Here is a 13142-nt window from a genome sequence, read left to right as displayed (position 1 = left end):
CTAAAGCAACAACCTTAATGGGAGAATGGAGAATGGGTATCACTGGGTGTACATAAAAACTTTCCAAGAGTCTCAGTAAACACAAATAGTTTTGAAAGAATCAGTTTCAAGATCCACATCTTACGTATGTACTCTTTCTTAAAATTGATATCCTAGGGTACCTCAGTGGATCAGGTATCAGACTTCAGCTCAGGTCATAATCTCATGGTTCATGAGTTCAAGCCCCCTTCAGGGTCTCTGATGTCAGCACAGAGTCCGCTTTAGATCCTCTGTCCCCTTCTCTCTCTGCAGCTCCCCAACTCATGTGCACACGCACGTGCTCTCTTGCTCTCAAAAATAACAATAAATAAACAAATATAAATAAATAAAAATGATATCCTGAATACTCCCACAGACCACAAGTTTCTCTTTTCTGCCTCCCCTTTCACGATGGCTTTTTTCTCCCTTTGCAAAAGAAAGGCCTACTTCTAACCCATCTTGTTATTACTATGATGCATTCACCCTGGAGTGAGAAAGCTTCTGCAACCCCAAATGCAAGAACAGTTGTCAAATATATGATTTTTTTTTTGCTTATATCTCTGATTGAATTTAAAGAAATGAAGACTACCACTATAATTCGATTTTTTCATCAGCTTTTATTTTAAATGAGTGTTCTCTATACCCTTATCAAAAAAATTAAAACAGGAATAAATGTCACTCTAACAACTAATTTTTTATTCTCCCATAGATACATATACAAATTTTAACAGCCTCACTCATCTCAATAAGAGTTTTAATAAGACTTTCCTTCTATTTCTTTACTAAAATTTGTAAAATGTTTACATATTTATGTAAGATATGGTTCATCAAGGAATTATGAGGAATAATTCTTTTAAAAATATATATTTAGTAATATGAACAAGAAATATCAAATATCACTCAAATGAAGCATAGTTACATAAGGCATATCCATTGCTTCTCTCTCTACACCCGTTTGATTTTGTGTTTATCTCATGAAAATACATGACTTTTTATTCAGTCACAAAATTACCTAAAGAAAAATACATTCATAGCTTCTGCATATATGTCAGTAAGGGAGAAGATGAACAAGGATTACTCTTTAAGAGAGCTGGGGAAAAAAGAAAAGATGAAATAAATGGACATAAAGCATGAGTTTTATATGAGAAAAATATATCGTAGTTGAAATATAGACATGCATTTGAAATGCTGACATGCTTTCTAATATAATTTTCAGCACTTTAATCATGAGGTAGGTTTGCACAATAAAAACCAGTGTGATTAAGTGGCAATTATATGGTCAATTAGGGCTTATCGATGATTCAGGAAAAGAGAAAAAACACTCTCCTTAGGTCTTAAGGTTTGGATTAGATATTTTGACAGTTCGAATACCTGCCTTTATAGTTAATGATCCAGCAAGTCTCAACTTCACTTTTTATAGATTTTTTTTAGTGCACTGAGGCACATCACATAAGGTCAAACAAAAGGTTGGAAGTAGTGAGTTTATTTATTCAATAAGCATTTATTGAAAACTTACCTTGTCCTAGGTCTTGTGGAATATAAAGAAAACATGGTTTCTGACCTTGAGAACTTCAGTCTATAATGATATCATCTACATACATCTCTTCACACATCCCATATACACTGATGACCACCAAGGTCTTATCCCCAGAAAATGTCTTCTGGGAGGCACAAAATCCTATCACACAAGGTCCTACAAACATCTTAAATTGAACATGCACACACACACACACAAACTCATTTTTCCACACACCCTCTATATACAAACATCTTTCTGAGTTCCTCATTATATTAATGGCATCTTCATGAAGCTAGACTCTTGTAATACAAACTTAGAAGTTATTCTTGATTTCTTATTTGGATTATTCAGAAGATCCAGAAAGATCAAATCCTTTTCTTTCTGGCTCTAAATTATTTCTTTAATCCTTCTCTTTTCCCGTAACAGTTCTAACGTAACCCATTCACTTGTTTCCTTGCGTCCATCCATTTACACTGCTCCTCTTCAACTCTGCCACTATTTCTGGGTCTCTAAAACTTCTGTCTGCTCATACACCTCATTTGCTTAATACTCTACACTGGCTCCCATTAACCTATAGATTAATGTCCAAACTCCTAATAAATCATGTAGGAACCATCATAATCTGACCCCACTCACCTTTCAGGACCTAACCACCACCACTCCCACCACCCCTGCCACCTGGCCTCCTCCATATACTTACTCTGTTCCAGTCACCCCCACAATACTTGCTGAATGTGTTATGTTTTTTCACGTTTCTGAACGTATTATTCTCAATGCCTCGAAGGTCCTTCTTTCATTTCTCTGTCAAAGGCCTTCTAAACATTTCAGACTTAAGATGCTTTCTCTGTGAAACCCTTCCTTGATTCCCCAGGCCAAGTTTAGTATGAACATAGCACTTTGTACATATCTTTGTTATTTATTAGGTACTCATTTACATCCTTACTTCCCCCATTAAACTATGAACATCCGTAGGGTTACAGTCTAATTCATCTTTTTATTCCATTACATAAAGTAGAAACTCAACAGTCTGATGGATGAATAAACTCCTAGGCATACTAAGAAGAAATCTGTGAAATGATATATATAACACTTCTTAATCAGAAAAAAAAATTCTAGTTTTGTAGACCTAATATCCCCTACTTCTATGTTGTCTAAGATGTACCAGTCTTCCACTGCATCTCAGTCTTCGCCATTCTTGAGAAGGCTTTTAAAGCTTTTAGTGTGACACACTTAAAGAATTTTGATGCTGAGGGGTGCCTGGGTGGTTCAGTTGGTTAAGCGTCTGACTTCGAATCAGGTCATGAGCTCACAGTTCGTGGGTTCGAGCCCCGTGTCGGGCTCTGTGCTGACAGCCTGGAGCCTGTTTCAGATTCTGTGTCTCCCTCTCTCTCTCTGCCCCTCCCCTGTTTATGCTCTGTCTCTGTCTCAAAAATAAATAAACATTTAAAAAAATTTTTTTAAAAGAATGTTGATGCTGAGGCAGGACTTTTGACATATAAAAGAGGCATAAATTATATATGATAATAAGAAAGAAAGACACACCGATGGTCTGGGAATCTGTAAACAATTATAGATATGATATATTTCTGTTCATGATAGAGAATGGAGATTAGTAGAGAGGGGCTCATACTAGGGTTCTTTTTAAATAGAATCCACAGTGGGTGGTGCCTGGTGGCTCAGTCAGTTAAGTCGGACCTCAGCTCAGGTCATGATCTCATGCTTTGTGAGTTTGAGCCCTGCAGGCTCTGTGCTGATAGCTGGGAGCCTGGAGGCTGCTTAGGATTCTGTGTCTCCCTCTGTCTCTTTCCCTCCTCCACTCATACTGCCTCTCTCTCTCTCTCTCTCTCTCTCCCTCTCCCTCTCTCAAGAATAAATAAAGATTAATTGTTTTAAATAGAATCCACAGATTACCCAGCTCCAATGTGAACCCCATCAGTTCCAGTTTGGAAGTGAGATGGAAAGGGGAGATATGGATGTGAGGAGGTGAGAATGGATAGAACCTATATGGGTCTGCGTAGACACAGTGTCAGACTTCAGAAGGAAGGTAGAGAGAACGAGTTAGAAGTCTGAGGAAAATCTGTCAAGGAACTCAGATCTTTATGAAGTATACTAATTCATATCTTATACCCTGTACTTATTTTTTTTTGTTTGTTTTCTTAGAAGGGAAGTGCATTAACGCACACTAGATATATTCATTTTCTACTGCTGCATAAGAAATTATTACAAACTAGGTAACTTAAAACAATACCATTTAATAGCTCACAATGCCATAAGTCAAAAATCTGGGTGAGGCTAGGTTCTCTGTTTAAGGTCTCTCAAAGCTGAAATGAAGGTGTCAGCGAGGCTTGGCTAGTCTCTTACCTGGAGGCACCAGAGAAGAATCTACTTCCAAGCTCATTCAAATTATTGGCAGAATTCAGCTCCATGCGGTTGTAGGACTGAGGTCCTTGTTTTCTTGTTATCAGCTAGCCTGAGACAGTCTCTGCTCCTAGAAGCTTCATGTAATTCTCATGAGGGGGCCCCTTTATTCTTCAAAGCCAAAAATTGATAATTTCTCTCTAGTAGAATTGCCCTTATGCTTCAAACCTGTAACTTTCTGCTCTATCACCAGCTACAGAAACTCTCTGCTTTTAAAGGGCTTATTTGATTATATCAGGCCCATTTGTATAAATTTCTTACCTTTAAGTCAACTATGCTGTATAGCACACACTAATTATGAAAGCAAAATCCACCATATTTATTGTCTCCAGGATTATCCAGGACAAGTACACCAGGGGGCCACCTTAGAATTCTGCCTACATCACGATCTCACAGTTTGTGAGATCAAGCCTGCTTCAGGCTCCATGCTATCAGGCCTGACCCTCTCTCTCCTTCTCTCTCTCTTTCTCTGCCCTTCTCTCTCTCTCTCTCTCTCTCTCACTCTTGCTCTCAAAATAAATAAATAAACCTTCAAAAAAAATAGAATTCTACCTACAATGCCAGGTAATGTTTCTTTTTTTTTTTTTTTCTTCTAATGATGCAATTAAATGTCAGAATCACAGTCCTCAAGATCTAATAGAGTCAAGAATGGACATTTGTTATTTGTGGATTCTAATATTTCATTGGTAAATCTGTATTCCACCAGCACTGTTCCATCAAACTTAATTTTTTTTAATATTTATTTATTTTTGAGAGAGACAGAGACAGAATGTGAGTGAGTGAGGGGCAGAGAGAGAGGGAGACACAGAAGCAAAAGCAGGCTCCAGGCTCTGAGCTATCAGCACAGAGGCCGACACGGGGCTCGAACTCACGAGCTGTGAGATCATGACCTGAGCCAAAGCTGGACGCTCAACCCACTGAGCCACCCAGGCGCCCCCATCAAACTTAAGTTTTAAATTGTTCTATTCACTTGTAGAAAGGAGCAAATAATTGTCTGAGATCTATAAGGAGTGTGAAAAAACTTAATTTCTCCCTTGTATGTACTTCTTCATGGATCCATCTCTATCACCATTTTTTTCCTCATTTTGTCCAAAAAGCAAACCGCATGAAGCCCCTGTTATAAATGAGTATGCTGATGCCCAGCTACACAACTTGGTGAGAAGGATGCGTCAAAGAACAATCCTCTACAAGAAAAAGTTGGCAGAAGGAGATATATCCTCACCTGAAGCCAGCCCCCAAACTGGTAAGCATTGTTACCCAAAGTACTGGAAAGAAAAAAATTATGAAGGGGCATGTATTTTCAAATATCTTAGCTTGGGTTCCCCCAAAAGCAGACCCTGCGACAATGATTTAAGTACAGATAGTTTGTATTGAAGGTGATCCAGGAAGGTGAGAGCAGATAAGAGAGATGGAGATAGGAGTTAAGACAATAAAGATGTATTGATGAGATGGCTTCTTCTGTAGGCCCTAGGACTTGATCCAGCTGAAAAACTATGTGGATCACACTTAAGAATTCTCCTGAGAAACCTCCACACTGTTTTCCAGTGGTTGCATCAATACATATATTCCCACCAACAATGCGCAGGATCCCCCCTTCTCCACATCCTCACAAACACTTGTTATTTCTTGTCCTTTTGATACTAGCTATTCTGACTGGTGTGAGGTGATATCTCATTGTGGTTTAGAATTGCATTGGCATGATGCTGAGTGATGTTAAGCATCTTTTCATGTGTCTGTTGGCCATCTGTATGTCTTCTTTGGGAAAAAATGTCTATTCAGGTCCTCTGCCCATTTTTTAATCAGATTGTGTGGAAGGTTTTTTGGTGTTGAGTTGTATAAGTACTTTATATATTTTGGAGAAAGAATCTGGGGTATCAATCCACCAACTGTTTTACATTGGCTGAAGGTTATTGCTGGGGCATGTTGCTAAGTCTCCAACACTTTAAGTAAGCCAGCTCAGAGAAAACCCTGAAGAAGAGAGACACAGGGAGCCCTCTGCACATGACCTCTGGACCCACTGTATATGAACAAGCAAACAGCAATATCCACGATAGCAAGTTTTATTGTAAATATTAATTAAGAATACCCTTTATACACAAAGCATTTATTATAAAAATATAAGAACACTATCTGAATATATAACATAGTAGAGAACATCAATAAACTAATCACATGGGGGGCAATCATCAGCTTCCCTAATAATTTCAGAAATGTGTGTATGAAAAATTAATAAATACAATAAAGTAGAGCACAAAAGTGATATATATTATGAATACATCTTTATAAAAATATTTATGTATATATAGAGAGAGAGAGACAAAAATAGAAGAAAGGTTGTTTAATAACAGTTAAATAAAAGTTAAACTGTTAACATATAGAGTTAAGGGTTTCCTTTATAAGGAAAATTCTGTATAAGGTAAATTGGATTTTTAAAATAAACTACAGGGGATCCTGGATGGCTCAGTCAGCTAAGTGTCTCACTCTTGATTTCAGCTCTGGTCATGATCTCAGGGTCAGGAGACCGAGCCCCACATTGGGCTCTGCACTGAATGCAGAGCCTGCTTTGGATTCTCTCTCTGCCCCTTCTCTGCTCATACATGTTCTCTCTCTCTCTCAAAATAAACAAATTAACATTTTTTAAATAAGTAAAAAATAAACTACATATTGTATAGTAATTTCTTTTTGAAAAGAAAAGGCAGTCATTGTATTTTGATAAACATATGTTGAAAAAATATTTTGAGCTTTATTTATTCATAACTTGAAAGATATGCAAAACCCAAGAAGCATGAAACTAAAACCTTTAGGATGATGTAAATTTTTAATTTTCTTTTCAATGTAAACCTAACGACTGACTTTATGCTACAAAATATGTAAGAATTAAGCTTGTACTTAAAATATCCTATTTGTGGTGTGCCTGGCTGGCTCAGTCAGTAGATCATGTGACTCTTGATCTCAAGGTTGTGAGTTTGAGTCCCACATTGTGTGTGGAGATTACGGTAAATAAATAAAATAATATATCCCATTTGTAACACCTGTAGGATAATTTACTAGTAAGCTTTAAATCTGTTTATTTCCAAATTCCAGTGTTTTCCTTACATGGATATTGTCATTAATGTCACTGTTTTCAATGTCAAAACATGCTTTGTCTGCCTATATTGAGAAGGAAAGATTCTGAAATGTTCTGACTTTGAGAAACCCAAGCTTTTTCTCATTTAGCTAACCTGACTTCTTAAAAATGTGTTTATCTCTTTTTTCCCCTATAAAGCAAAGCCCACAGCTGTACCATCAACACAAGAAAGCAGTGCTAAGCTAAAAGAAGAACATTACTATCACATATTGTGTTTTAAATTCCAGAAGATGCCTCTGACAGAGTATCTAAAGCAAATTAGACTTCCAAGAAGCATAGATTCATACACAGGTACCATCAAAGGGTGAAATTCTCAGTGGGAGGGCTGGCTATTATCAAGAACTCATGTAACCCAAAGTCACCAATGACTTCTTTTTTTCCCTAGCCCACATTCTAAATCTGTCTAGAAAGCAGAACATAAACTATATCAAATATGCAATGGACTGTTTGCGCCTCTCTGGCGAAAGCAAGAGATAAAATATTCCTGCCTATTTTTAAAATGTATGCCAGAATAATGTGAAGTAAAGTAAATGTATAACCACCAAAATAAATAGATGATAGATAGATAGATACATAGATAAATAGATAGATAGATAGATAGATAGATAGATAGATATAAAAAGCAGTCCAGGGTCTATTCTGCCAGTAATTACTTCTGAAAAGAAAGCTCCAAAGTATTCAGCTATATGTACACCCACACCCCTCCCTAAAAAAGTAATTATAAAGTATCTATCTTCTTCCGTCCTTTCACATTGTTAATTATTCTAACTGAACAAATCCCTTCCTGTGGCCTCCCTCCAGCAGAAGAAAGCAATTGTGAAAGGACATGGACTGTGTTAATGGACCGATTCTCTGCCCTCTCACATCAGCCATACTCATTCAGGCAAGATGTGGCCTTTTTGTCTACCTGCCCTGGGTGATCCTGAAGTTTAACTCCTGATGCAGAAAAGGCTTACTGCCGCAGTTATCCAAACAGGGCACCTCTGACTTCCCCTGAGTCTCCTCTTCCTTGATCCATATAGCACACTTACCTGTGGGGACAGACTTAGCATGGCCACTTCTTGGCAAAGAAGAAGGCCTTTCTCCAATGTTAGAAGAGCTGATAAGATCACTCAATATCCCTTGTAAAACCCAGTGCTTTCGACTCTAAAGGCAGAATTGTACTGAATGTTAATAGAACCTTTTACAGTAATTTTCTTATCTCCAGAGGACATTGCTCCAACATTACCATTACAAGAGAGTCTTTTTTAATGCTTATTACATGCCATTTGGATTTTTCTAGATCGACTCTATCTCCTGTGGCTCTTGCTTGTCACCATTGCCTATAACTGGAACTGCTGGCTTATACCACTGCGCCTTGTCTTTCCGTATCAAACACCAGACAACACACGCTACTGGTTTATTACAGACATCATATGTGATATCATCTACCTTTGTGATATGCTATTAATCCAGCCCAGACTCCAGTTTATAAAAGGAGGAAACATAATAGTAAGTGGGGCTGGGGAGAAGCAGAAACTGACAAATGAATATCAGATTGGACAACAAAAAAATAAATTAACAACATTGTTTATTTAATATCTGACTGTTTCTGTCTGTATGAGTCTTTAACCACTAAAAACCACCAGTATAACAACAACAACAACAACAACAACAACACAACCCTTGAGGATTCACTGTGTTCTGGGGACCATGCATCTCCCTGTGCTTTAGTTTCCTCATCTTAAAAATAGTAATAACAATAGTACCTTCACAATGTTGATGGAAAGACTAAATGAAATGATGCATGTAAAGTGCCTCGAGCTATGTCTGATGCCTCATGAGTGCATTTATTTACGCTGCCTCACCTAATCCTTCCAGTCACCCTATAAAGAAGATGTTATTGTCAACCCCATATACAGGAGATGAAACTGAGGTTTGGAGAGGGTAGATGATTGCTCAAGGCACAAAGCTAAGAAAGTAGTTGAGACAAGATTCGAACCTAGACCTTTACTCCAAAACCCATGTTCATTACAACTGCACCATATTGGTTCATGTTGGTAAGTTTTTCAGACTTTGATAATATGTGACGATAGAAAGATAATACCAGGTCTGAAATGTCAAAAACATACACGTACTTTACCTAAATAATGTAAAAAAAAAAGTATGAATTACCAATGCAAAAAGAAGTAATTTAATATATATTTCTCTAGTAATCAAGCTTCATATAGTCCACGAGGCAGGTAGTTTCTACCACATTGGAATCTACCATTCACCTCAATATTTTTTTAAATAAGGCAGGTATTATTTCACACATAAAAGTCTACTCAACCTCCTCAGGAGGTAGCCTGATGTTGTTCGAAAACTCTAGTCTATAAGATTTTTAGGACACAGACTGTATCTTGTTTTTATAACTGTATAGTCAGCACTGAGCACAGCACCTGTACATAGTACAAAAAAACAAATCTAAAGTGTTAGGCCTTGACACTTTGGGAAAACCTAACTTAAAAAGAAGAGAAAAGCTGTCATGACCCTTTAAATCAGTGTAGATTCACTGCAATGTCCAATATAGTGGCCACTAGCCAGATGTGTCTGTTCAAATTTCAATTTCAATTAATTAAGATTAAATAACATTAAAAATTCATGTATCCTAGCCACACTATCCATATTTTCAGTGCCCAATTTTCATTTGGCTAGAGGCTACCATATCCGAGAACACAGAATATTCCCACCATTGCAGAATGTGCTATTAGATGGTACTATAACAATAAGCCATCAAGTTCTTCATCAAAAGAGCCAGACTGTAAGTAGGAAGCCACACAGCCTGCAGACAGGTACAAATCACAAGCACAAAAAACACACCAGTTGTTTTGTGATTTTTTTTTAATTAATATGGCATCTACTGGCTTATACTCTTTTCACTCTTCCACTTTCCAGACTCATCACATCCCAGTTCTCATCATCAAATGCAGTGCTTACCTCAGAAACTAGCATTCTTACCCTTAGGAGAAATTATCTTCTCCTAGATTTATCCTCAGTATTGAGGGAATTTCATAAGCAATCCTGTCAGTCTAAGACAGAAACAGAAGAATATGTTTTCACAAGCACATACCCAAATCTTAAAGCCTCTACTCTCCAGCCCCTTCCTCAACTAACTAGAAGGATGCCTCCTTTCCAACTGGTGTCCATGTCACAATCTCTGTGAGGGTGGCACAGAACAGATCCTCCAGTGGATCTGTCACAGTAGGAAGAGTAGACCAGTGGAATATATGGCACCGTGGTTGAAACATATTTTTTTTTTAATTTTTTTTATTTATTTTTGGGACAGAGAGAGACAGAGCATGAACGGGGGAGGGGCAGAGAGAGAGGGAGACACAGAATCCGAAACAGGCTCCAGGCTCCGAGCCATCAGCCCAGAGCCTGACGCGGGGCTCGAACTCACGGACCGCGAGATCGTGACCTGGCTGAAGTCGGACCCTTAACCGACTGCGCCACCCAGGCGCCCCTGAAACATATTTTTAAAGAACAGAGGTGGGTTCCTTCATCTCCCAAATATTTTCTTTTGAATCTCCAGACAATCTTAAATTATCAAAAAGCTAAAAGGAGTAATTTTGGTTATTGTTGTTTTATTTTAGAAAAAAATTTATTTGCTGAAGAAATCCTCCTATTATTTGAAAGTTTTCATAGAAAGAAATTCCGAAGGCAAGAGCTAAAGCTGTAACAAAAATCTATTCAAAATATTCCTTGTGTGGACTTCAGAGCACTAGTCAGCTCACCAGCACTATCCCCAGAGCTCACTGGCAGTTTGATGAATGATGATGATGGTGTACAAATAAGAAGTAAACAACACACAAAAAAAGAGTGCTAATTTCAACCTCCATTAGATGCACAAGGGGGGAGAAAATCAATGTTTGACAAATGGAAAATGACAAAATCAGTAAGGGGAGACTTATTTTCAATTTTCTAAAAGGGCTTTACACACAATGGAGTGTTAAAAACAAGAAAAATAACCAATAAAAACACACTCAACGGACTCTATTTAAAATGCATTATCACAGACTACAAATACAGAGCAGGAACTAATTGCTTTGTTTGTTCAAAAGAAGTTTAATGGTTTCTTTAATTTAGGATAGGTAGTGTTAGCCTTTGAAACTTGATTACATTTTGGTAAGAAGACTATGCAAGTTGAGAACCCAAACTAAAGATCTAACTACATTTAGCTATCTCTGCTACCTTTGGTGTACAGCGACAAATTATTCATTCACTCATTCATTCATTCAACAAACATTTATTAAATACTTACAGTTTCCAGGTATTTCAGGGCTGGAGAATGGGAATATTAGTTCCCCAAGGCCTTGAAAAGTAGGTAATGAACAGATTGAAGTGCTAAAGGCCACAATATAGGGAATTGGAAGGGTTTACAAGTTTTTCACAGTATTTATTTGCAATATCTTCATTCTGAAAATTGTGCTATTCAAATAGAGAACAAAATTTTGTATCAAAGACCAACTCTCTTGCTGTTACTTTCCTTTATAGACTGCAGAAATAGAGCTGGAAATGGCAATGAGGATTACTGAGATAGGAGACTCTCATACACACAACAATGCTAAACCTACCAATCACAACAATCCATGGAAATGCTCAGCGCCATCTAGTGACAGTGCCAATCAGGCCTGCCATTATTGTCAACCACTTTTGGCACTTCATCTTCTCAGTTACTCTTTATAAACTGACCTAAAGAAAATTAATCACTCCCTTCTCTGCGCTCTGTACACTTTATTCATAATTCTGTTATTTAATTGTTAAGTAAAAATTGGGTTAATTATGATATAGTAGAAACAAGCAGACCAGGGTCAAATTCCATCTCGGAAATTTAGTAATAGCATTATTTAAAGAAAATGCATTTACCTTTCATCCATAAAATGGGAATTATAATACCCACCTCATAAACCTATTGTGAAGAATAAGACAATGTGTACACTGAGGCCAGACTCTGGAGTCTAAAAGATATACAGTAAGTTGTTGAATGAATCAAATGAATGAATATCCACACATTTAACTTCCCTTATTGTCTCCTATTTTTATATGTAGCTCTCTTTCTTACCTGATAATAAGTTTCTTGAGAATAAGGACAGTATTCAATTCATTTGCCTATTTTAGGAACTCAGAGAGTATATCCAAGAAATGTTTGAAGGAGTGAATGAGTGGCAAACTTGGTTCAAGAATCTTCTTTCCTTGAATAATTATTTAATCTGCATTGTAGTTGTTTCAGATGATATTACTATTTTTTGAAACATTTCTATCTGTTCTATATGAAATTATGGAGTTTCTATGAATTATTTATCAGAAGAAGTAAATATAATCATACCTGGGTAAAGCTTCTTCACAAACTATCTGTTGGAAGAGGATTCAGGTGCAGTCAGCATATCTATCCTTCATAAAGTAAGCCTCCCCTGAAAAAAATGTTGCCAGCATAATGACAAGGCTTAAAAGAGAGAAAGAGAATTAAATAGGGCAACATTTTTTAAGTAAGTGCCTAATTGTTAGCAGTAAGCATGCAGATCCTCATACAACTAATAATACCTAATTTATTTAGTGCTCCAAAGAAAATTTTAGAATCACTAGATGGCATTTCCTCTACTATAACAAGTTTTAGTTTCATTTACATTTATTCAATTATAGGATCATAAACAAGCCTAAAAGTAAAGGGATAAAAGTGCTAAAATCATTCTTCCAAGGTTGGAGGAGAGGGTGGTATTTTATCCTCATAGCACTTGAAATTTATCTGTCAGTCCCAGGTGAGCTTTTTTTTTTTTTTTTTAATTTTTTTTTCAACGTTTATTTATTTTTGGGACAGAGAGACACAGAGCATGAACGGGGGAGGGGCAGAGAGAGAGGGAGACACAGAATCGGAAACAGGCTCCAGGCTCCGAGCCATCAGCCCAGAGCCTGACGCGGGGCTCGAACTCACGGACTGCGAGATCGTGACCTGGCTGAAGTCGGATGCTTAACCGACTGCGCCACCCAGGCGCCCCCCCAGATGAGCTTTGAAAGAGCTGACTGATTTTACTCAAGCTCAGT

General features: G+C 37.4%; 1 protein-coding gene across 1 annotated transcript in view; it reads left to right on the top strand.

Moving 5' to 3' along the window:
- Positions 1-13142, top strand: part of CNGB3 (cyclic nucleotide gated channel subunit beta 3) — a 153339-nt gene that overhangs the window by 57700 nt on the left and 82497 nt on the right. Inside the window, exons 4-6 of the mRNA XM_047073786.1 lie at positions 5053-5198; positions 7221-7373; positions 8365-8573. Coding sequence (XP_046929742.1) covers positions 5053-5198; positions 7221-7373; positions 8365-8573 — 508 coding nt within the window. The remainder of the gene's footprint in view (positions 1-5052; positions 5199-7220; positions 7374-8364; positions 8574-13142) is intronic.

Source organism: Lynx rufus, unplaced genomic scaffold (assembly GCF_022079265.1).
Source record: "Lynx rufus isolate CCGP_SWC_20201006 ecotype Redwood Valley unplaced genomic scaffold, mLynRuf1.p SCAF_12, whole genome shotgun sequence".
NCBI lineage: Eukaryota > Metazoa > Chordata > Mammalia > Carnivora > Felidae > Lynx > Lynx rufus.
This window is presented reverse-complemented; position numbering and strand designations above follow the sequence as displayed.